At 37.7% G+C, this 25,061-nt stretch overlaps 1 protein-coding gene across 1 annotated transcript in view; it reads right to left on the bottom strand.

Moving 5' to 3' along the window:
• Nucleotides 1-1,967: 1,967 nt before the first annotated feature.
• LOC149799096 (myophilin-like) overlaps nucleotides 1,968-25,061 on the bottom strand; it is an 85,612-nt gene continuing 62,518 nt past the window's right edge. The window contains exons 2-4 of the mRNA XM_089958083.1: nucleotides 14,896-15,011; nucleotides 5,354-5,558; nucleotides 1,968-4,940 (exon numbers count right to left, since the gene is read on the bottom strand). Coding sequence (XP_089814209.1) covers nucleotides 4,755-4,940; nucleotides 5,354-5,558; nucleotides 14,896-15,011 — 507 coding nt within the window. The 3' untranslated portion in view covers nucleotides 1,968-4,754. The remainder of the gene's footprint in view (nucleotides 4,941-5,353; nucleotides 5,559-14,895; nucleotides 15,012-25,061) is intronic.

Raw genomic sequence — 25,061 nt, 5'->3', positions numbered from 1 at the left:
AAATATATTAATACCGTCCTTACGTCATCTTACATATCTGTTGAGTCCTTCGGTAATTTATCGCAGAATCTTTAACTGGTGAGGTACAGTGTCAACCTGAGGGCTCCTCTGTCATGATCATGCATTTAAGTTGAACAGAGAGTTCTATATTTACAACCTACTTCTTTAATATCTATACTCAAAACAACAGAGCAACGGGAGTAGAGTTGCCACCTGAAGAGCTCTGAGATAGGGAATACATATGTCGGCTATCGGAGGGAATGTTGACTCTTCTGACGTATCACCTCCAAGCTGTTTGCTGGGCTCGAACCAGAGACATTGGTATGCTGACTAACGCAGTTCACTCTTCATATTTTGGTTGCTGTTTTTCTTTTGGTTAATTTTATAAATTGTTCCTCATCAATTTATTCCTACAAGATTTACTCCCTTGGAAATATCCTCATACCAGACAAGAGGAACGCCGTTCTAATAAAATAAAAAAATTGATTCATGTCAACATTTTTTAATTGCCGTGAAATGTTCTTTTTTCTATTTTTTACAACTTTAAATATAGTGATGGATTTTATTTCCTTTTTTTTTTAAAGCGCAAAAGATCAAAACCAAATACTTAACTTGTATCCTCGATAATCATGAATCAGCGATGATCTCTGTACCAGACAGAGAATGGGACGGAAAAAAAACCGAATAAAGGAATAAAGAAATATTTTTTTTTAAATTAAAAAAAAAAACATTTCTTGCTAGGCTTTACCTGAACTTTGTAAAGCTCGATGTAAGATGTAAGGGTTACGTATTATGACATCACAAATGAAAACGTCTTTAGCATCTATACAATCAGAGCAACGATTAAATAGATACATGTCCAACCTACTGGGTCTGCCTAGTATATTAAATCATGTGGATCATACCTTGAATGTTTGGACTCGAGCTAGAATTTTTGCTTCCGGTTCAGTACCCTCGCATATAACTCACTTCTATTTTTAGAGCATTCTTTCTTCCCTCATTTTGGTGGTGATACAAAAGTTAGATTTCAGCATGCTTGGTATTGACTCAAATGCAGCTGTTTATTCTTTAGAATTTGAGCATTATAGTGTGGTAGTCTGTGTGTATTTCGGCGACAGTGCACAGTGAGTAATGAGGCATTAATGTTGATCGGGAAGTGAAATCTGTGACCCATTGCACGGTGATTTGATTACAGTCCAGCCGTTCCAAAAAAGATGCCGGATAAGCTATGCCAAGAACTTCACAGTGAGTTCATCTTTGAAGGTATTTTAGATAAACAGAATTCTTTATTAGGATTTGGACACAGTGGAAAGCTCAAAGAAGCAAATGTTGAGACCATAAAGGAAAAATAATTGTGATCTGATTCATGTATGTCGCTCGCCGCCATTCGGATCACTTCGGCTATTTATCTATTACGAAACAAGGATTGACAGAAGTTACGAATGATCGAACTTTATTCTATTTGAAACCTTTCAGTCAATCAGTCAATTAAATCATAATAATAGCCCAGATGGTCAGAACAGATTTGGTTCCCTCTTTTTTGGTAGAGAAATTTCCGGCGAAAAATATGTTTTACTGTAAGTGACTGCTCCAACATGCATCAGAGGCATACTTTTGTCGAGCAGAAATAGCCAAGGTAGACCTGAATGTGCTAATATTGTAGTCTGTTGCTACCTTTTTCCCTGCCTTTTTAAAGATCGTTGTATGGCGCATGGGTAAACACTGTTGCGTTAAAAATACAAATGTTTTTGCATGCATACGATCTACTATTATGTAGATACATAACGGATGCACTAAGTCCGCCCTATATTCAAGAAAGAGCAAAAGATCAAAACCAAATACTTGTATCCTCAAAAATCCTGAATCAGCGATGGTCTTTGTAACAGACAGAGAGAAAGGCACGAAAAAATGGAATAAAGGAATAACGAAAAATCTTTCATGGATGCATTAAAAATAAACACCTGGAATTATTATACTTTTCTTTATAAAGACTATATAAATGAATATCACTACATAAAAGTGATAGATATATTTAATATGAAAGCCCAGACCGGAAATTATTAAGACGGTCTACAGTTTATCTGTCAGTACTAAACATTGCAAAGTATGACATCTCTGCTTAGGAAAGAGCATGGCATGTTTGCATATGAAAACGCATGGCATGTCTACATAGGAAAAAGATTATATTTATCCTAAAAGAACAAGCATAATACAAGCATTGTCAAACAATCTAAGACATTTACAAACGGTATCGATAGGTGGATCTTTAGAAGTACGAGAAACGCATGTTCAACCTTCGCAAGGTAAGTTAGGTATTTCTGTTTACTGGATGGTAGCATGCTACAGTTTCTGACAAACTGGTTTCTGTTTACTGGACGGTAGCATGTTACAGTTTCTGACAAATTGGTTACAACGTTATTGTGCATCACTTATTACAAAAATAAACAAGGTTTGCAAATGGTTTTAACTATAAAACTTTCACGTTATTACATTTCCACCTTTAACATTTGCCCAAAACATATCACACGACGCTACAAACACCACTAAAATAATATATTTCCTGGTCTATCGACTAGTGTGTGTGAAAAATGCGTTCTTAAAATTACACCTCTTACTAGAAAAATTATATTCCGGTGAAATGACACACAAACTTCAGTGAAAACATACAGGGGTTGATCGAAAAGTTCGAGAATAAATCCAATATCCTCTAAGCAAAGCAATGCAGTTTCATTAAAAATTCTCCTTTCTAGGAAAAGGTTCCAGTTTAGAACCTGACGCCATTTGTAATTTGATGACGCTGCATACATACTGATGCCATCTTTTCTATGACATTCATGTACATCCGGTGGCGAAACGGCAGATGAGTTCTTTTTTTCGGACAGAGAGTGATAAAGAAATTTACGTAAAATTAGACAAATCCTTTATACGGATAAAAGCTAACTGGGATGCTGCTTAGAGTCCTAGGTGGATGAAACGTTTTTGTGATAGAAGGGAGATAGTTAAACATGACATAAGAAAAAGTAGGCCAAATGCATCTCTTTGCAAAGAAACAGTCAATTTTCTATAAGGGGCCATCCATTTAGTACGTACGCAATAATCTGACAAAGCTTGACCCTTCCCCCTGTAAACATGCGTACTTTTTTACACCCCCCACCACCTGCATGTGTACGTTTGACGCACTCCCCCCACCACCGAATTCTATAGAACGGCCTATATTTAATCCACGCAGAAACCATAAAGGATTAATAATATTAACGTGTTTAATAAAACAGATAGTCCACCGACGTGAATGTCTGGCTGCATCAAAGAAATAAGCTGCGTAACTTTAAACAGTTTGTCCAGTGTTCGCTAAAATTCAAACGCCGACTCAACCCAGTCGAACAGGTTACGTATTTGACAAAACTTATTATCAAGGTTTCACCCTAACCCCCGTTTCCTATGCGTACGTATATTATCAATAGACCCCCCCCCCATACGCAAGTGTATACATTTGGATTACCCCTCCCCACATGCGAACGTACGAAATGGACGGCCCCTAAGCATATGTGTGAAGGAAGTCAGACATGATTCTGTCCGAGAGGTAGCTGTCAATTTTGATATTTGATAATTCAAGTGCAGAGTAAATTCTGACCAAAGATTTATGAATGAACAGGGTTTGTACCCCTTTGGGTGCCCGAATCGCTTGATAAAGAACAAATGTGTTTAAGGGTAAAGATTTACATGGAAATATTTTACAGGTACAAAGTAGCAGTCTATAGTTTCTCCAAAAAGAGCATTAAATACCATGAAACTTCGATACACTACTTTGTACCAAAGAGCAAGAGATAAGGACTCCATGAGAGCACACACGTTCACCATCGCCTATATAAAGCATATCTTTTCAAATCTACTATAAAAGCTATAAGCTTTATGTTCTTCAACACAAAAGGAATAATGTACCATGGTTCCAAAGAACAGTACAGTACTATGCCACAGTAATCAGACAAAAGTTACGTCAAGCTATTTGCAGAAAGTGCCCAAGTATAATGATAGGCGGCTTCATTCTGCACCAGGATAACGCACGCAGACGTACGTGCACGTTTGTACAGAGTAACTCAGCGTTGAAACCTTCAAGCACCCACCATACAGCCCAGCTGTAGCTCCTTGCGACAAATGACTTTTTCCAACACTGAAATATTTGTTCCGGGGAAACCATTCTGAAAGCAGAGAAGAACCAAAGAAATGTAATCACTGGGTAATGGCGGAAGTGTATTAAGTCAAAAGAAAGTTACGTTGAGAAGGACTTTTAACATTGCTGTAAGCAACTATGTAACTTTTCTTTACAGCGTTTGTTATAGAACTTTTTGATCAACCCTGCTAGTATGCAAAACGTTTTGAAATTTTAACAAATACAATATTATTCAGTTATGAATTCTTTTGTAAATCCCTTCGAGATGATTTTTTTTTTATCTTCAGTTAAATGACTCAGATTTGCAGGACTTTGCATGGTTTATGAATATTGAAATGACACATGCTACTTTATAAAGAAAGACTATTTATAAATTTCATGATCTTCGACGATCTTTTTCCCGTTGTCAACCATAACGAATATAAGCAGATGACCCTTCAATATCTGTATCTAAAAATAAAAGCCTGTCCAGCATTGGTTACGACAATAATTTGTTCTATTTAATTGCCATAAACACACCCTCGATGAAAACAGAGACTTTACATTGATGCCACTGCTGCACCCCCGCCCCCACATGCGACACAATTTAATCATTGATCATCCTCTGTTTGCCCATATTGATGCCGGCTTGGGTGGCACCTTTATTACTGCCATACTGAAGACTGATAACGTTTTGACCCGCACGAAGCTGGTCATCTGTAAAATCGCGATGTTGTGCTTCTGCCATCTTAGGCCCCAGAATCGGTCCGCTGTAGTCCGATCGCGTCTGAGCCTAATGGTAAAAAAAGGAAGAATCAAATAACATTGTTCCAAAAATTATTGTTTGATAATCAATCTAAGCTTCTAAGGAACTTCTAATTTGGTTGTGGAACGTTAAATGAAACGTGGCAAACATCAATTTGTATCTATAATTTGATTGTTTACACTGCATTTTCATTGCCCTTAACATAACAAACTACGAGGAGGAGGAAACTGTACATAGAGAACAGGTTTTTAATTCACCTCAGGACTTCATTTTGTACAATAATATTCATTTCGTTTTAATTTTATATTTTTTATATAGACCAATTATTGTTGCAGACTCCCAAGATTTTTGGAGAGAGATAAAGAAGGAAAGATGGAAGGAAAGAAAAAGACCCCACTTTTTTCGTAAATTAGTTTGTTGTAAATGGTGTTATTGCTTACCACTCTTCCCAGAGCGTGAATGCAGAGAGTAACCTGGGGGATGTTTTTCTTTTCCCAAAGGTCTACTGTCTGGAAAACCTCGTTGACTGGGACACCATATTGCTTGGCTGCTACCTGGAAGCGTTCGATGTTCTGCATCAATGCAAAGCCCCCACCCTTGGTGTCGATCTTCTTGATACAACCTGGCATAAGCTTGTTCATTAGGCTGCAGAAAAAAAGGGATATATGCATGGGGTGGTGTAACGATCAGAAATATATTTATGACATCTTTAAAAATGCTCATTCGAATATTCTGGACTATCCATCAAGATAGTCATTAGAAAGAATACCAAATATGAAAAACATTAAACGATTTCTTCGCACATAACGCTAAACATTGTCCTAAAGTGAACATAAAACCAGACTCGAATCAAAGCCTTTAAATCCAAAATACCGTTAATTCTACATACAATACAGATGCCGATATGTAAAACTGCCCCCTCCCCAAAACAAGTCTGTCAAAACTTCTCAAAAAGTGCCCAACAAAATGTGACCTTAGTCGGTATGACGTATTCATGCATCATCTTCTTTGTACAAATGGAATGCATTATTTATCAGGTATCATTCCTGTTACCAGAACAAAATCCGTTGGATAGTTTCCCCATCCGAAATATGTCAATAAACAGTTTACTTATGTTGAGATAATGGAAGACGGGCTATGTCTTTAGCCTTAAACCAAAAATAACGAAAAATCACAATTAACGCGTCAACAAAGAACATATTTTCTTTCCTCCACAACCTTCTATGTACATGTTTCTACGCTGGCATTTCGCTCGTCATCAAACTAACAGTGGGACAGCCTGAATGTTTTGGACTCCTGTTATGATACATAGTTTAACATTCTTAAATATATTTGTTTTAATGCGCAGTACACGTATTTGGAAAAACAAAAGCACGTGGCTCGAAAAGCTCATTGCGCAATACTTCGAACACGTGACAGTTATAACTCTTTTCTTGATATTTTCTCCCAAAGAGTACAAAACCTGATGACTTTTATACAGAGTGAAAAGCAATAATAGTACCTGATAAATACCGTGTTTTGAATCGGCTAACTAAATTGCAAGAGCGCAGGGTAATTTTAATTTAGTAAGAGAAAATTGGATGAGAAAAATAATCTGTTTGTCGGTGTTTGCACCAAGACAAGGAAATCCCAGTCACGGGGTTACATTAGTTGTCTCAAACGAGGAATATCCTCGTGGGGAGACAAATAATATAACCCTTTGACTGGGATTTCCTTGTCTCGGTCCAAACCCCAACATAGATTATATTAGTCTCGGCTTGATATGCCCTAGTTGATTGATTGATTGATTGATTGGATTTACGTCGCGTGCGCACAGAAAGGGCATGTGCGACGGGTTTATTCCCGCACAGCGGGATGCTAAATGTTCCTGGGGAAGGAACTAGTGCCACATACCGCAGTAGTGTATGTGCTCAAGGAGCACTGCTAATGTAGTCGTCAGGTCATAGGACTATATGTCTCTAACGACCTGAAAGAAGGACTTTCATGAGTGGGAATGGGTCCAACACACACTCATGTTAACAATGGGTTGATTTCAGTCCGTATTTTCTGTACTAGGTGTCGACGCAAGCAGCATGTAACGCCCGTTGCGATTGGTCGCAACGATGACGTCACATCTGGACACCTAGCTTTAGACGGGTGGAAATTGTTCCACATCTCCGCCTTTATACCATGTCCGAGAGAGACAAGAGGGCAAGGAACTCGGCAAGCCAGCCATGGATGTCGTGCACTCACAAGAGCGGCCGCCCGTACATAGTCAAATTTAGTCTAGTTGAACTAACGGACAATAACAAATGCCAATAATGTGTTAGCCACCTGTGCAACTGGGTCAAATCAAAACAAGTTGTACAATGTTCCTACGTCCTAACAATCGTAAAAATTCTAGTACATAGTGTACGTTGTAGATGCCCTACAACTTTTTAATATCTAATATATCTGAGCGACATATAAAAAGTTTGGTCTCTGTTAGGTCATAAAAGGTTTGAATTTTGAACCGGTGGATTGACGGATCAAGTTAGTGTACATAATAGTTTTATCGAAACGGGATACCAAGCCAAAATGGTTCCCTGGATAAGAGGCAATATTGGTAGCCCTTAGAAGGGCTTATTTTTATAGCAGAAGTTTCCCGTTTTTCTTCTGCTTGTTTACATTTCTACACATTCCTTTTTTCTCTCAGGTAATTTCGGAGAAATGGTAGCTGTGTAGCGTAAAATTGTAGTTAGCTGCTTCTACTAGCTGCTGGACTGGATAGTTCTTGTAGGCCTTTTGACAGAATTGTGTAAGGATTCTGACACCGTAGTGCCACTCGCTATTCATTTATTTTTGCTTTTATTTATGTTAGGTATTTCAAGCGCGTTGCACGCTTATTTGTGTCTGAATGAGGCAAGAGAGGTAGTGACCAGGAAGGCAGGCGACCATCTGCAGGCAAGAGCCCGCTCATTCCAGGGTGCTGGTAAATGGTTGTACTTGCACGAATTTTGAGTTTTGGTTCTTGTGTCTGAAATTGTTCTAAAGATGAGCTAGGTTGCATTGGATGGAAAACTCTGTGCTGCTTTAGTGTTAGTATGGTCTGTATCACATAATTATGCTGCAGTATTACTTTGGCTGTCTTTCATGTTAGGGCTAGGAAGAGAGCAGAGAAGAAGATTTTTAAAAATATTATATTTGTTTATTTTTTAACGATATATTTGGGATTTAAGAACACGGGAACCTATGCTGAGTATTGAGGTCCCTAGGGACGTATCAAAAGCGCCCGTCTGTCTATGTATATTAATCTGGTTTTAGAGAGTATTTGGGTGGGTTATGTATGTTTTACAGGTTGTTATTTTTAAGCTAGAGGGACACCTTTGCTGAGTACTCAGGTCCCCCAGGACATGTCAAAGGTGCCCATCTGCTGGTGGAAATTTATTTTTAAGTGAGGTCGGGTTGTTTATTTTATGCTTTTAGGGTGTTTTATATTTTTTCTTTTAGATTGGATGTGTCTAGGAATTTAAGTATGTTTTGGTAGGTAATATTTATGTTGGGGTTGTTATTTTTAAGCAAATCTGGGTAAGTGGTAGGGGATCCAATTTTGTTTTGAGCTTTTTGAAATTCCGTTCTAGTTTCTTGATATTATGAGCAGCTATTGAATATGTGTGGCAGGTCTTCAATGGTTTTGCAGTGATATCAATTGATATTAGCAGGCTTCGGTCCTAGATGTTTGCCAAAACTTCCTGCTAATTTTGTTTTTCCGGTTACGATGTGATTGATAATGTTTTGGTCCAGGCTGTTCACTTTGGGTGGTTTGATGGACCTATTGGTTTCTTTTATAATGGAGTAGAGTATCCTGCCATTGGTAGTGGAGTTCCAGTGCTCCTGCCATTTCTTGTTAATATAGTTTCTTGTTATGCTTTGGGCTTCTGTTATGCTATATCTGAGTGGGGCAGGGTTAGGGTTCCCTAACATGTTTTTTGCAACTTTGTCGGCTAGCTCATTACCAGGGATTCATATATGCGACACTATCCACATGAATTCAACTATCTGATCCGCTGTGGATAATTCCTTAAGCATATAAAAAGCTCTAGCCAAGAATTGTTCTATTGATTTGGTGCTGTGAGATTTGATGGATTCTATTACACTAAGTGAGTCACTCATGATAACTGCTTTTGGAACATTTTGGTCTTTAATCCATTTTAATGATTCTATTATTGCTCAGAACTCTGTGGTGAAAGTAGAGCAGTGGCCTGGTAATCTGGATCCCATTTGTATGTTGAATTAAGGAATAACCACTGCAGCTGCTATTCTGGGGGGTTCGGTTGTTTTGGATCCGTCAGTGAAAATTATGCCCTAGTGCTAGACGTCACTATAAACTGCCACACTGCAGACATCGCAGCGAAATGACTGAATAATTGTTAAAGCTACGTTAAAAAGAATCCAAATCCAAATCCTATTTTATTGTAATTCATGGAACTATGAAATAAAAAGAATTAAATAGCTCATTCACTGTAAAAAGGTTAAAAATATTGCTTAAGTTGCTATTAGTGATAGCACGTCGTCAATCCATTTTGACGTCAATGAGGTTATTATGACGTAATAACAATAACGGGCATGAATGCATATAACATTGACCACTATTTTTCTAGCTTACGACAGAAAAGGTAGAGAATTTACCTAGTGTCACCTGATGTAAGAGTTTCGAAATTACGGGATTCGATTTCGCTGCGTTTGATTGATACTTAGTTGACGTCATAAAAGTGGTAAGACAGTTGCATGATTTGCATCTTTAAAAAAAGATGGCTGCTATCGCTTAACCGGCTTGAAGCAGCTGTTCGTTTTTTAGTGCCGTTTTCATGATATTTGTTCTTGTTGCCTGTTTTCATCTCTGTTATTGTGTTCATTACGTATTGGCTGTTAAATTCGTATGTGTTTCTTCATCTCCTTGTTTTGGAAACGAGAATAATTAGACTTTTTCTCAGCTGTCTTGCTCCACTGTTTTTGAACAAACCGCCATCACGTGATACTCGCCAGTCAACCCGTTTATGCTACGATGGACCCTCATTAATTGCCTTAAATGTTCACTCCTTGGCTCTCCACACTACATTGTGCTCTAGACTAAACGAAATGGGACTACATTCATCATTACCTAAATGTAAACAGAAGCGAAAAAAGAAAAGTTATTTCAAAGCTGGCCGGCGTAGAACAGGAAGAAGAATTCCAGTTATCTCCCTTATTTCGGCACAACCATTTAAAAATATTTCGACCGTTAATTTAGATAACCTAATTCAAATCCCAATTAATTCGTCAACCTTTGTGTCAACTATCCAAGAAATACCTCTGGACATTGCATTATTCAATGCCCTGTCAGTAGGACCACCGGAAAAGCGCACAGAAATAGTTAATTTTATCAACGACCAAAATGTTGACATATTTTTCGTGACACAAACATGGCTAAAAACATCAGGCGATGAGCCCAAGTGTGCGGATCTAACACCCACTGGTTACTCCATCAAGTCGTTCCCCCGTAATTCTCGCGGAGGTGGAATTGCGGTCATCACAAAGAACTCCATGATAAAACATCTTAACAATACCACAACATTCAATTTCGACCACACATCGTTTGAACTAGTCCAAACCACACTCACACTGGAGCAAAGGGCAGTCCATCTTTTTCTGCCTGTACCGCCCTCCTCCTAGTAGAAAAAAACAAGCTGGCTGACTCTCTCTTTTTGGAGCAGTTTCCGAATCTCCTGGACTATGGAAATTCGATAGGTGGCAACCTGATTATTCTTGGAGATTTCAACTTTCACTTTGACTGTCCCGGAAACTCAAATGCATGAAAACTCATAGATTCCATTAATGTTTTCAACCTCAAACAGTCAGTTAACCAACCCACCCATAAACATGGTCACATTTTAGACTGGATTCTTCACAGACCTGATGATAACATTCTACGGTCCTCCCTGGTATCCCATGACCTTGTATCAGATCACTTCTGCATTACAGGCCATCTTGACGTATCAGTCCCTAACCCTCCACCTGTATCTGCTACTAAGAAAAACCTCCCTATGATAAATAGAACCAAACTAATGTACGCCATCCAAGCTAACCTAACAACTTGTTTACCTCCTACAGCAGAACAACTCGATAACTGTCTGCGTTCATTACTTGACAAACATGCCCCAGCTACTAAGTGCAGAGTATCAATTCAAAAGTGTTCTCCATGGTATAGCAGTGTTAGGGACCAGCTTCGCACTGTTAAAAGAGACCGCCGTAAAGCTGAGAGGCTCTGGCTTTCCAACAGACTCACTATTCATAAGCAAATCTATGAAGACGCTAAGAAGAATGTCACAAATATAGTCCATGCAGCGAAATCAGCCCACTACACTACTAAGATCATGGAAAGTTCCAGCTGCAAAGAGCTCTTCGAGATTACTAACAAGCTAATGTCAAGGAACAAATCAACACCACTTCCAACTACCTTCTCTCCAGTCGACCTTCCGGACATGTTTGCAAATTTCTTCCGTGACAAACTACAAACAATTAGAGATAAGCTTGACACCACAATTTCAATTGACTCGTCGTCACCATACAGTTGGGATACAGAATTTGAGCGGCAACCATTAGCAGCATTTGAACCTGTCTCTATGGATTTCGTACGTACAATCCTGATGAAGAGTGCACCAAAATCATGTGAACTTGATCCAATTCCAACATCAATGCTGCTTGAGTGCTTAGATCCAGTATTGCCTTCACTAACTGATGTTATTAATACCTCTCTCTCATCTGGGGAATTCCCATCATTTTTCAAAACTGCCATTGTAAAGCCTCTGCTGAAGAAACGAACACTAGACCATAACGTTTTAAAGAACTACCGCCCAGTTTCTAATCTCCCATTCATTTCAAAAATCTTAGAAAAGGTTGTTCTATCCCATCTTGTATCTCATCTAAATTCAAATAGTCTTTTTAGCAATGTACAATCTGCATATCGCCCTTGCCACTGTACTGAAACTACTCTTCTAAAAGTAGTTAATGACATTCTCTCTGCGTTGGATAGCGGAAATATTACAATCCTCACCCTCCTTGATTTGTCTGCAGCATTTGACACAATAGACCATGATATATTACTTCACCGTCTCCAGCATGTATTTGGCATTCATGATACAGCATTACTGTGGTTCAAGTCCTATTTGGTCAACAGGACACAAATTGTATCTGCAAATGGAATACACTCCAGCCCAGTTGATCTATGTTGTCTGTTCTTGGACATGTTCTCTTCATTCTGTACACTCATTCGCTCTCAAGTGTCATAGATCATCATCCAGTGTCTCACCAACTGTACGCTGATGACACCCAAATATACAAATCTAGCCACCCAACTGAAGTTGATGCTACCATCCAAGGTGTAGAGAGGTGCATTTCTGATGTGAAATCATGGATGACCTGTAACAAGCTGCAAATGAATGATGATAAAACTGAGGCCATTTTGATCACAACACAAAGACTTTCTCATTCACATCCTTTACCTCAAACAATAAATATCAGCAACGCCAACATTAAATTCACACAATCAGTACGAAAACTAGGTGTTACTCTGGACAGTACTCTCACATTGTACCAACATGTCATGAACATATGCAAGGCTGCATATCTTGAGCTGAGACGCATCAGCTCAATTCGCAAATATCTTTCAGTTGATGCCACTAAAACACTTGTGTGTTCATTAGTACTTTTAAGACTGGACTATTGTAACTCAATTCTGTCTGCTTCATCTCAATATCTACTCCAGAAACTTCAAAAAGTTCAAAACACAGCTGCTCGGATCATACTTTGAGTACCACGATCAGAGCACACCACCCCGCTGCTCTGTACCCTACACTGGCTATCCATTCGATCCAGAATCAAACATAAAATTTGTTCTCTGTGCTACATTTTACTGTCGGACTCCAGTCCAACATACCTATCTGACCTCACCCATGTGTACACACCAGCAAGATACTTACGCTCCTCTTCTGACAATCGTATACTCATTATTCCCACTATGAAAACAAAGTCATATGGACAGCGTTCTTTTGCATACCAGGGCCCAGCAACGTGGAATGAATTGCCCACTGAACTTAGACACAAAGACACAGTGATCACATTCAAGAATGCCCTCAAAACTCACTTATTTCGACTGCAAGAACAAACTTAAAGACCTAATAATATTTCCTACCTGAAACATTCTCATCATGTTTTTTATTTTTTAATGTTTTTCTAATTTCATGTTGTTTGTTTTTGTAATAATATTATTATGTTTCTTATCTTATAGGTGTTGTCTAATGTTGTAAAGCGCTTAGAGCTTCTAAAGATTAGGCGCCATACAAAGTCCTCATTATTATTATTATTATTATTATTATTATTATTATTATAAAAAAAAGGTATATGACAAGTTCCAGATTTAGAAGAATAATATCAGAAACTTACGCTGAACTTACAGGAAATGTGTTGCTTTGCAAGGATGTTAAAAAAGAAACAAGGAATAACACTATGTATTCGTCACAAGATAACTTTCATCAGGTTCGGCAGATTTGGTTGATGATTGGTACTTTGTACTTTATTTTCAAAGCATCTGTCACGTTTGATCAGTCCCAGTTAGTAAGTCGTGCATAAACAAAGATATTATTACAAGCCATGGTTTGATGTCTGAACATAGCCGCAGGCTAGGGTTAATCTCTTACACAAGGTTACCGTGACAGAGAGTAGATCAGGCATCTTGAATCGGCACAGGCGTTAGATCGAGCGATTCCCACCTATCTGTTACAACTTTGTCCAAAGATTAGAGGAACGGGGAGTGTTCTAAATCCGTCCCCACGTGGACAGACAGCGAGAAGGACATTATCCGCTAAGTTTGATTGGATCGGGTCAAAGCGATATCCAATCGGAATTGAAATAGAGGGTGTGATAACAATTTCGATCCGACTTATGACGCTGAGCAATAACGGTTACGCCAAGAGTGCAACTCATAATTCGATGGTAAAACATAGAGGAGAGAATCTAAGGAAAGACAAAGCTTCGTAAAGGTCAGTAAGTTAGTTGCTCGATTTTGGCAGAATATTACGGCATTGTAATTGTAATTATGTGTAGTATGTATACTTAGTTACTAGGATCGTTTATTACGTAGAATTACCTTTGTAGTGTTAAATTTACATGCGTATTTGACAAATGAATTTGAGTATTATGTAGAGAATTATGTAGATTGTTAGCTTGTGGTCAGAATTAATTTGTCATTTGCTAATAGGTTACTTCGTAGTAAACTAGTGCACTTATTCACGTGATATGTCCTTGTGTTTTCACAGGAAGCTTTTTGGGGGACAGAACTTTCTTTTCAGTGAGTCCCGAGTCTCTAAGAGGGGAGACGGAAGTAAGATTAGCAGAGCAGTCGGAGTCAACAAGTCTAATCGGTACAGAGCCGAGGAGGAGGAGGAAAAGTAGTCGAGGAGGAGAAAATGGAACAAGAGGAGTATAGAGAAGTCGAGGAGGAGAAGGAATTTGGAGAAAGTCGGGAGGAAGAGGAGAAGGAATTGGAGGAATAGGAGAGAAGAGTACACAAATGAATATAATACAAGGACAGGTGGAAAGCTATCTCACACTACTAATCAAATGATGAAATAGGCTATCACAGCGTCGAGCGGAAGGAGAGTACTTGGAAAATTGTAATAATTTGACTATTGAATTGTCATCAAATTGTTATACGTTGAATTTCACTTTTTTTGTATATACAATCAATTAACCGTCGGCATTGCTGACTGGGGTCTAGCTTTACATCTTTCTTTCACTAATTTAACTTCCAACCAAAATCGATCATGGGTGGGACTTCTATAATAATTTAAATAAAATATTGGAAGCACCCCACCCACACCTACCACAGTGACAGCATAACAACCCGTCACGCCACAGCATCCTTCACTATTTAGAGAAAACAATAACGGTATGCTATACTTTGAAATGTCTATGTGAGATCACCTACTTGCAGAGCACGATTCCATCTTTCAGAACGTCAGCATAATCTTTACTCCTGTCCAATTTAGTTCCGAGATTTTGTTCAATCCAGTCGAGGGCTTGTTCCTCGAGCTCCGGTTCTCTCTGAAACATATTCAAGATAAAATCAAACTCATGGTCCCAATGGCTTTAGAGTAGTTGCCAGGGCAAGATAAAGAAATATAATTTAGTATCGTTTAAAGGGAGTACAAAGAAGTAATCGAGCAGTCTAGTGGACGTAACTCCAAGCGGAGACCTGGGCCCAGGAAACTCCTACATTTTAAGCCTGTGCTGGGCCTAATTTTAACCATCTAAATGTAAAGAAAACGTACTCTTGGGAATGTTCCAGTTGTTTCGCCAATGGCAGGGTCGCGGACATGTTATTACAACTAAGACAAAATTCCGGGGACCCACAACGGTTAGAGGTCCTACCGACGTCACAATTTGCAATTCATAGGGTCCACAAATCCTGTCTGCAGCTCTGGTGTTCTGCCAACCCCTCCCCACCCTCACCCCAAATTCGCCTCTGGATATTATTGTGTACATCGCTAATAAAATCGTTTGTGGAAAGGATAAAGGATCAAATTTATTTGTGGCTTTCCGCTGGGATATCTTTGTTGAAAATTGTACTAGATCAGCATACTGGGTCAAGGGAAAATATTTTGTTCAGACTACATGTATAGTGATATTTGAATAAAAATCTCTCACTGCTCAGCTATAACCTCCATTACTCTAAAACTGTTTTAGAAATGATAGCTTAATTTAGGAGCCACCAGTCTTTCGAAGTTATTTTTATCTTCCATGACGTGGCTGCCGACGACAGGTTTGACTGTAGAATGGTGCGCAGGTCAGTAGTGCTCCACATCAGCGCAGGGCCTGATCAGTTCAAGTGTGTGGGGTGGGGCGGGGTGGGGGACGTTCCAAAATTTCAAAAGGGCCCTGACTTTCCCCCAAAGAGCAACAAAGCAAACGTCTACTACCCATTGAATGTGCGCAAGAATAGAACGATGGTCAGATTTCAAGTAACAAAGTGACTGTACGTTTGTGTGTGTGTGTGTGTGTGTGAGTGTTTTGCTGGCTTTTAGCCCGGGGTGGGTGGCGGTCCGGATCCTTTGCCCACCCCCACCCCACCCCGATCCAACCCTGCAGCGAAATAACAATCTGGCTTTGAAAGGTCCTCAAAAGAAAGAAAAATATTTAGAATGTTTTGGTTCTGTGCCTGTTTTCTAAAAATGAAATACGGCACCATTGATTATATAATAACGTTTATAATCAATGCTTCAGAATTATAGACGCGGGGCTCAACCACTTATGTCTGTGTTTGTATACGCCGCAAGGGATGCGATTACGCTCAAAATCGAAACCAAAAAATTACTAGACCAACAAGTCATGGCAGTGCTCTGAAAATCAAACTTATAAATCACTAGATCAGTCCAGTTTGTTGGGGTATTATCATCTCCTGTATGGCTACGATAAAGTTAAAAATAAAAATATAAGAAAGATAATTACTAGATCAGACAGATTCTGAAGCCATTTAGGTAACAAAACGTTGATTATGTTTTGGGTGCTTTTTTGTGGGTTGTTTATATTTTTTTATTTTGCACAACATAAAACGTGACTAAAGCTATATTGTCTTGAATTCAGCGGTTTTTGGGGAGATGATAGAAATTGTACAAACAATGAATAAAATACGTTTTCGAGGTGGGTAGATACACAAATCTGCATTCAGTTACGTTTACAATATAACTTGAATATATTGCATAAGTGACATGATCAATCTATAATTTCCAGATATACAATTTATGGATAGCAATGTTGGATTCAAAACAACACATGATAACCAGTACATGAAATTTAAAATATTAAAATATATATGAATTTATTCGTATGTTAAAAATGACCAGAAAAATAGTGCAAGTTGCGGAAAATAAATAATTAAATATATGAACGTACTACTGTCTTGCTCATCACACGTAAACATAATTTATAAACCATTACGATTTCTCTGCGTGAGTTTATATTGTTTTGTATGACCCTCCCAAGAACAATACTTACCTACGTTTCAAAAGAAATATACGTCATAAAATGTGTATTGATGAAATCACCTTATTGAATTAGCCATTCATTAGAGAGGAGTAGAGAGAGCGATATTTTAAAGATATGACTTTACATTCAGGAGTAGCATTAAACAGACTTTCAATATGACTACCATGGCGGCCATATTGGACTGCCATGGCGGCCATATTCAGATCGGCGTGTTTTTTTTTTTAATCAAGACAAAGGAGACAAAATAAAAAGACTTTTTTGTGAAAACCTCATACTGAGCTGACGATACGTTCAGGGGTGGTAATGCAAACAATATTTGTAAGATGGCCTCAGTGTGGCGACCGTAAAGTATGTTAGATCGGCACCATTTTCACTGAAGCCCAACTTGACATCATACGAAGTCTCCTGGTGAGAATCGAGCATCAAAGTTACTTCCTATTCAGATAGAGTTATGATAAGATTTTGTTTTAATGGCTGCTATAACGGCCATTTTGGACGTCAGATCGGCACAGTTTTCATTAGGACCAGCTCGACATCATAAGATGTTTGTTGGTGGAACTTCCATGTTGATATGACGATCTATATCGGAGGAGTAGGAATAAAAGTATTATCAAGATGGTCGCCTGGTGGCCATAGTTGAAGTTAGACGTATACCATTTTCTTTTAGGATCTGCTGGATCTCATCGGAAGTCTTTAAGTGAAAACTCCATGTTTTTATGACCATCCACAGAGGACGAGCGGAGATTACAAGATGGCTGCCGTGGCGACTATATTGGACGTCAGAAATGCCATTTTTATTTAGGAACAACTGGAAATCATTAGAAGTCTTTCAGTAAAACTCCATGCTGATAAAACCATCCATGTATGACTAGCACGGATAGCAAGCTGTTCAAGATGAATAGCAATATTTTCAAAATAGTAAATACGACTGATGTTGTGGCGACCATATTGGATGTCAGATCAGCACTTTTTGTTTGTGACAAGCTAGACATCTTAAGATATCTTTCAGAGTAAACCCTTTGTGGATATGGCTATCAATTCAGAAGGAATGGTTATTACAAGATTTTCAATGTGGATAACACGATTTTCAAGATGGCTGCCATGTGGTCCATACTGGATACCAGATCGGCATTATTTCCACTAAGGAACAACTTGACATCATAAGAAGTCATTAAGTGAAAACCTTATATTAAAATGACCATCCATTCAGGAGTAGGAAGAACAAATTTTTTAACTGAGGTCCAACTGGACCAAGTTATGACTATAGGCGTGTACATTTTCAGTGCAATCTTCCAAGCAGTTAATGATGAGTAACGCTAACAATTTAGAGCTATCTGACGGACGGGCGACGGACAACATACTATCTCATAAGTTCCTCTAGTCTATGACCAGTGGGGCTTAAAATAAACAGTGTAAAGACAACACGCTTGACTAAAGACAATGTCATGAGAATCACATAAATGATGATGGGATCATGTAAACTTATCTTGAATTTAATACAAACATAGCATTATCAAATGTGTCAACACCACCACCATCATCAACACCACCATCAACGCATTTTATCTTTGAAAGAAAATATTTTTTCGTGGGCATCTATAAAACCTTTTCTAACAAAGAATTACCTCAAAATTAATCTTAACAAACAAACAAAACCCAGGCCATGTGGCATATTTACACCATATAGATGAAGCAAGATTCAGTAAAATCTTCAGTGTATTAATAACTTTCATTCTATGTTTAGTAGTAACTAAACTTAGGCTACACAAATGATTAAATCAATATGGTATGTTGGGATCGAAGTTGAATCGTGGCGTGAGTGAAATATTCCAGAGGAATGATTTGTCCAAGGCAGCGTTTATCAGTTGTAAATGTTATCTATACAACAGAACGAAACTGACAGACACCACAGAAAAATGCAAAACAAAATACAATCTATGCAATGATTACGTAAATTAAGCGAGATTTAAGTGGTATTACAGAGGGTGAAATCAAACGATAGAAAACCAGCAAAGTCTTACATGAGAATGTACTCCCCCTCCAGTAAATAGGGGCTCAATCTATATACAAAAGAACAGCAAAATTAACGTTAAAAAAGACTGAATTTTAAATATTGGTTTTAGGATTACTCGTAGACGCAAGACACTGTATTTACAGCACACGTGAAGAGCGACAGCACTGGAAGACTCAAGTCCTAAAGTAATAGCCTCTAATTTTTATATGATTTTCTCCTTAATTAAGATAGCAAATGTATTAAGGGATATGCAAATTTAGTATGCTGAAAACCCCAATTTTGCACAGGCACACAAGCAAGCATTTTGATAATTACACTTTACTGTTTGAAGAGAATAGAACAGAACAAAACTTTCTTTTACCCACCAATACGACACATAAATCTAGCTATTTTGCAAGTATTACTGTTTTGTTTCAGTCTGGTTGTCTCAGTTACACTCTCCTTGCGATATATATATATATATATATATATATATATATATATATATATATATATATATATATATATATATATATATATATATATATATATATAAATATATATAAATGCTTTTCTCAAGGGAAGCAACTCTTATTGTCTTCTGCTGTGCCTAACGGAGTTGTTTAATATACAACAGCAACAGAAACAAAAATCATCCACCAAGAGAGATAGGATAAAACGAATTTTACGTATAAAGCAAGGTAAGGTCTCTCCAACTGGATAACATACCAAACAAAACGTTTTTAGAGAGACATACAGACCACACACACAAAGTCTAGCCATTTGGTTGCTAATAATAAATGAAGAGGTCTAATATACATATGGAGTTTTGTTATTTGTATTACTAAAATTACCCCCAGCTATACAGCCCTTCACGCTGTTATATGTTATACCTATGATGGGAAGTTTGAACGGTACCTGAGACGACACAGATACACCCGCAACATGGTTTTGTGGCTCTGAAATTTACCAAACAAGATTGGCCTCAAAAAGATAAAAGAAAGACGTGAAGAAGGAATGGCAAGGCAACAATCCCCAAATAGCTTAGTCCGTCAGTAATGATGACATCAGTAGACTATTTGAATCCTCGCTGTAGGGCCCTTACACACCATCAAGTTTATTAAACACTATCGTTTAGCAATACCTTGCACTTTGAGGTACTGGGAGGGGTGAAAAATATTCAATAAATTTTGTGACCCTTACCTTCTATTTTGACCGCTCCGGTGGCCTAGTGGTTAGATTGTCCGCCTCGGATGAGGGAGGTCGTGGGTTCGATCCCCGGCCGAGTCATACCAAAGATTTACAAAAATGGTACTAACAGCTGCCTCGCTTGACGCTCAGCATTAAGAGGTTAGTGTTAGGACTGGTCGGCCTGGTGTCAGGATAATGTGACTGGGTGGGACATCATGCTACATGCTACACTAACCTCTTAATGCTAAGCGCATTGATAATAACATAGCGTAGAATATCCAAATATGGTCTGGCCAGCCTTACATAGAAAAGGGGTCACGGTGAGAGTCTCGCGTTATCTATCATGACGGACACGGTAAGGTTAGCGTAACCATGCCAATTTATTTTATCGTGTAAGGGCTTTATAAATTCAAAATAAGCCAAACGTCCTTACAATATGATTATACTTATGTAGTAGATTTCTACACTATTTGTTTTTCTGACTTTAGTGATGATTTCTTTTGGTTCCATTACATGATATGGGATCATTTCGTAGCCTCAACCGCAACAAATCAAGTTGAGGCTACGATATCGTAGCTAGGGATAGGATATGTTTTCCCGTGGTGTCTAAAAATATTTATTTTAATTTAGTACATGCCATCATTAAGAAGATAACGTAAACTCTCTCGTCAGAGTCTCTCAATAAAATTAAAAGAATTCGTCTGATTTTCTTTTCTTCGATATACAGAATATTTCGGTTAAAAAAAAATATTTCTCGATACTGGATGGAATATATTAAAGCGACAGCAACACGGTACTGCACGTGCTATGAAATAAACACTCCTTAGCGTTTCATTGTCAGTAAGACGACCTGCCTCTTAGTAAAATCAACGTTGGAACTAAATGTGCAAGTATGTAATAAATTACTTAGAACCCGGATGGAAACCGGTTGATGGTTAGTTTCAATTTCCAACAAACAATGGTTGTACAACAACTGGTGGTATAAAGAAAAATGGAAACCTGGTGATTCGTAAATATTACAGACTGAATTTTGATCTTTTGATCATTGTCAGTTTTAATGTTGTAGGAACATTTCTGCGATATACTATTGGAGTGAGTATTGTCCAAGTAGATAATAGTATTTGACATGACTTATCGGGAATATAATTCGGGCGTACAGTTAACAATATCTGGCAACATAGATTCGTCGAATTAGTACATCTGGTGTAAACAGTGTGTTCTGTCGCGATCACATTGAGTTCATGAAAATACGTGGATGCTATGTCAGATAGAATCACGAAATCTGAAGTAGCTATCACTGCCAACGATGAGTATGGCAAGAAAGTATGCAGAACAAATCAACCGTTAAAAATCTTGTTGATTCTTTACCGGCTTTTCGTTTTACATCCTGATAGTCATTCTTTATCTTTAGGACTTATATATATATATAAGAAAGATATGTTGACATACTGTTTCAAAATATATATGAAAATGACTCTCTTTCAAAAATCTCATATCAGTACAATTCTTCGCATTTCTTACATTGTTAATATAATAGGCATAACAGAAAAGACCGAGTCCGTTTCTGCATCAAATATGGCTGTCATTTGTGAGGAAAATCAAACAAAACAGTGGATTGTCACAGAACGGTTCTGTAGAGATAATATACATAGATTCGTCATAACATATAATTACAGCTGAGGTTTATAGTGCTGGATTCATGCCAAGTGATGGATGCTTTCCTGCATCTACCACCGACTGCGATGGTGATTAGAAAATGTTCTTGCCGTGAAGTCTACAACTGTTGCTTCGAGACAGCGGCGCCGAAATAAACCTCATCAAAATGTAGCAGACGAAATCTGATGACAATCAAATGCTTGACGTACCTATACATAATAAGTGGGATGTTGAGGATATTTATAGATTGCATAAAAGTTAATTAGAATATCTTAGAATACCTTGCATTGCTAACAATGACTGTTTTATCCACACGATAACACACACACAAAGCGCGTTTCTTTTCAATATATTAAGAATGAAATTGGACAGTACAGGATGATTGACTGACAAATGCATAATATATATGTTCCTTACAGTTAGAGAGATACATTACATTTGCACCAATAAATTAGGGAATATTCTGAAAACGTAAATTCATTACAGTACACTCGTTTATTTAGAGATTTGTTGATCAAAATACAAGCCAAGCTGGCTAGATCCATTTGATTAGCTGAACCAGTGAAACCGAATATATTTTCTTTTCGCGTATTTTTGTGTGCATATATATGTTCAATGGCAATCTTAATCCATAAACGGAATACTATATGAACATTGGTATAACGGAACTGAGGTATTGATATTAATACTATACGAACATTGGTATAACGGAACTGAGGTACTGATATTAATAATATATGAACATTGGTATAACGGGACTGAATTACTGATATTAATACTATATGAACATTGGTATAACGGGACCGAATTACTGATATTAATAATATATGAACATTGGTATAACGGAACTGTGGTACTGATATTAATATTATATGAACATTGGTATAACGGGACTGAATTACTGATATTAATAATATATGAATACAATAGATATATCAACAAGAGATATATAAAGGAACTGAGGTACTGATATCACACCAGAATTAAGAACTTGTTTTGTTAAGTTTGGAAGTTTGCTTCTGTTTTGAATATCAGATCAAACGCGGACGACTTTGTTCAAATTTTCAAATGTTTGCCAGAATTTGACTCATACTATTCATGCTTTTTTGTGTTCCAGTGAACGTTTTCAGGAGTTTGAGCACGAATGTTCTTATTCTGTTCTTAGTGTTGCAAAAAAATGGTTGAACTCAGCAAATCCTATTTAATTGCTATTCGTACATGATCAGTTACTAAATAAGAAAATTAATGACGAAATTACCATAAAAACTGTTTGATGAGCGCATACACACACAACTAATCCGAATTGTGATGTGCAGTTTCTACGTTTGAGCATGGTTGCTTCACAAAACTGAACGCTTTGAACCAGATGAAATCAATGGGATCATTTAAGAATAATTTTGCTACACAAATGGATACATGTCTAAATTTACTAACTATGAATCATTTTGGTTAATCAAACTTCATTTTAAAATTCTCAATTGCTGTCTCTTTTCCAAAGGGGTTTTGATTGTTTACCATTCATATTCTCCTTCATCTCTACCACTCCCCAACCCAAATCTTCAGTCTATAAGCCTGTTTGGAACAGAGACAGTAGAATAGCTTTTATTGCCTTTAAAATGCAACCTTGCAAGTTTTGCTTAATTAAGTGTCATTTGTATAGTGTGGCGATATGCCTGATAAAGGTCACTATGGCGGTTGTGAGAATTTAACATTATGCCTCCATTTGTAAAAATAGTACCGTGGCGGATAAGGGAATTTAATGTCAGAAACATCCATAGGATTAGCATTAGCATTTATCATTGTCTGAAGTGTGTCGTATTTAAATGGGGGGCGGGGAGGCGTGCGAAGTTATTTCATGGCTTCGATACTCGTTCTGAATTCGCTCAGTAGGTTTAAGATTCCACCGATATCACCTGGAACAAAGCGTAAGAATATCATTACTGCCACTGTCATCAATACACCACTGCAACGGCCCACAATTTCTCGGGGTACGACGGAACATTTATTTTGTAACAAATTTCAGAATAAGGACCCGTATGTCCAGAAGCCACCTTGAATGGAGCCAAAATAATTTACATAAAGTGGGACAAGTATAATTTTGAAGATTTCATCAGTTGTTTGTTTTTACTATGCCTTTGAGGAAAATGCTTAAATCTTTTGGAATAACGTAAATGGATGTATTTTCCATACACTTTTAATACAAAAGAAAATCAGCACGTCGTTCTCCCGTATTTGTCTTAAGTTCCTTACTACGGCCCCGACGGTGATGGAACATACCAATGAGGAGATTGCTACATCATGCTAGAAAGGTTTAGAAAAGTAAATTGAAACTTATTCCCTCGATGGTTATGATTTAGAAGAGACAAAGATTGTGGGGTGTTTCTTTCATGGATGCCTCAAATGTTATCCTCACCGAGACCCGAAAAAATCTTTTGACATGGTTTACCACTGAATAATTGTACGACAAAATTTATTAACAACTCCAGAGTTTAGAAGGTCAAGGGATACCAATTAATAGAAATGTAGGAATACGAATGTGATCGACGTTTGAAAACAAATCAAGAATTTCATCGCATGATCGAAGACTATAATATGGGAAATCGAACCTTGTAGTCTGCGCAGCAGTTTGTTTGGAGGACGGAGCATTGCTTCACGCTGGTTGTACGAAGCTGACGAATCTTACGAAGAGCAATTGAAATACATGTATATCTATGTGTGTTCGTTGTAACCTTGGTTATCCAAAAATATACACGATTTACCTAAATTTTAACAGAACACATCGACATGGAACACAACTACGAACTTGTATCATTTCGTGTCCCTCATCATTCCCACGGAAATATGATGTTGTATGTCGTACGTGTCCTAAAGCGTGTAACCAACAGCAACATTGTCGTCCCAGTGACCTACAATAGTTCCTCGAACCGACTGACGTTCCTTTTAACTGTCGAGTGTTTAAACCATCTCTGAAATTCATTAACGTTAAGAAGATTTTCAGATTAGCTTCTGCGGTACACATATTGGATCTTAGATTGGCTTCATTTTTATTTAGGACAAAGTAAACATCATTAGAAGATTTTTGCTGTTGTAAAAATGCCATGTTATAATGATTCTGAATGTATTCTTCTAAACTATTAATTCAAAGGAATGTCATTTGTTTATGGAATTGTAATACGTGTTCGGAAGGGTATATACTGGTAAACGATGCGTGATGACCTTTGACATAACAGATCTTAAAGGAATCTTCGTCTATAACTTCTTTTAAACAT

This window comes from Sinohyriopsis cumingii, chromosome 5, assembly GCF_028554795.1.
Source record: "Sinohyriopsis cumingii isolate HCF-2022 chromosome 5, ASM2855479v2, whole genome shotgun sequence".
Classification (NCBI taxonomy): Eukaryota; Metazoa; Mollusca; class Bivalvia; order Unionida; family Unionidae; genus Sinohyriopsis; species Sinohyriopsis cumingii.
This window is presented reverse-complemented; position numbering and strand designations above follow the sequence as displayed.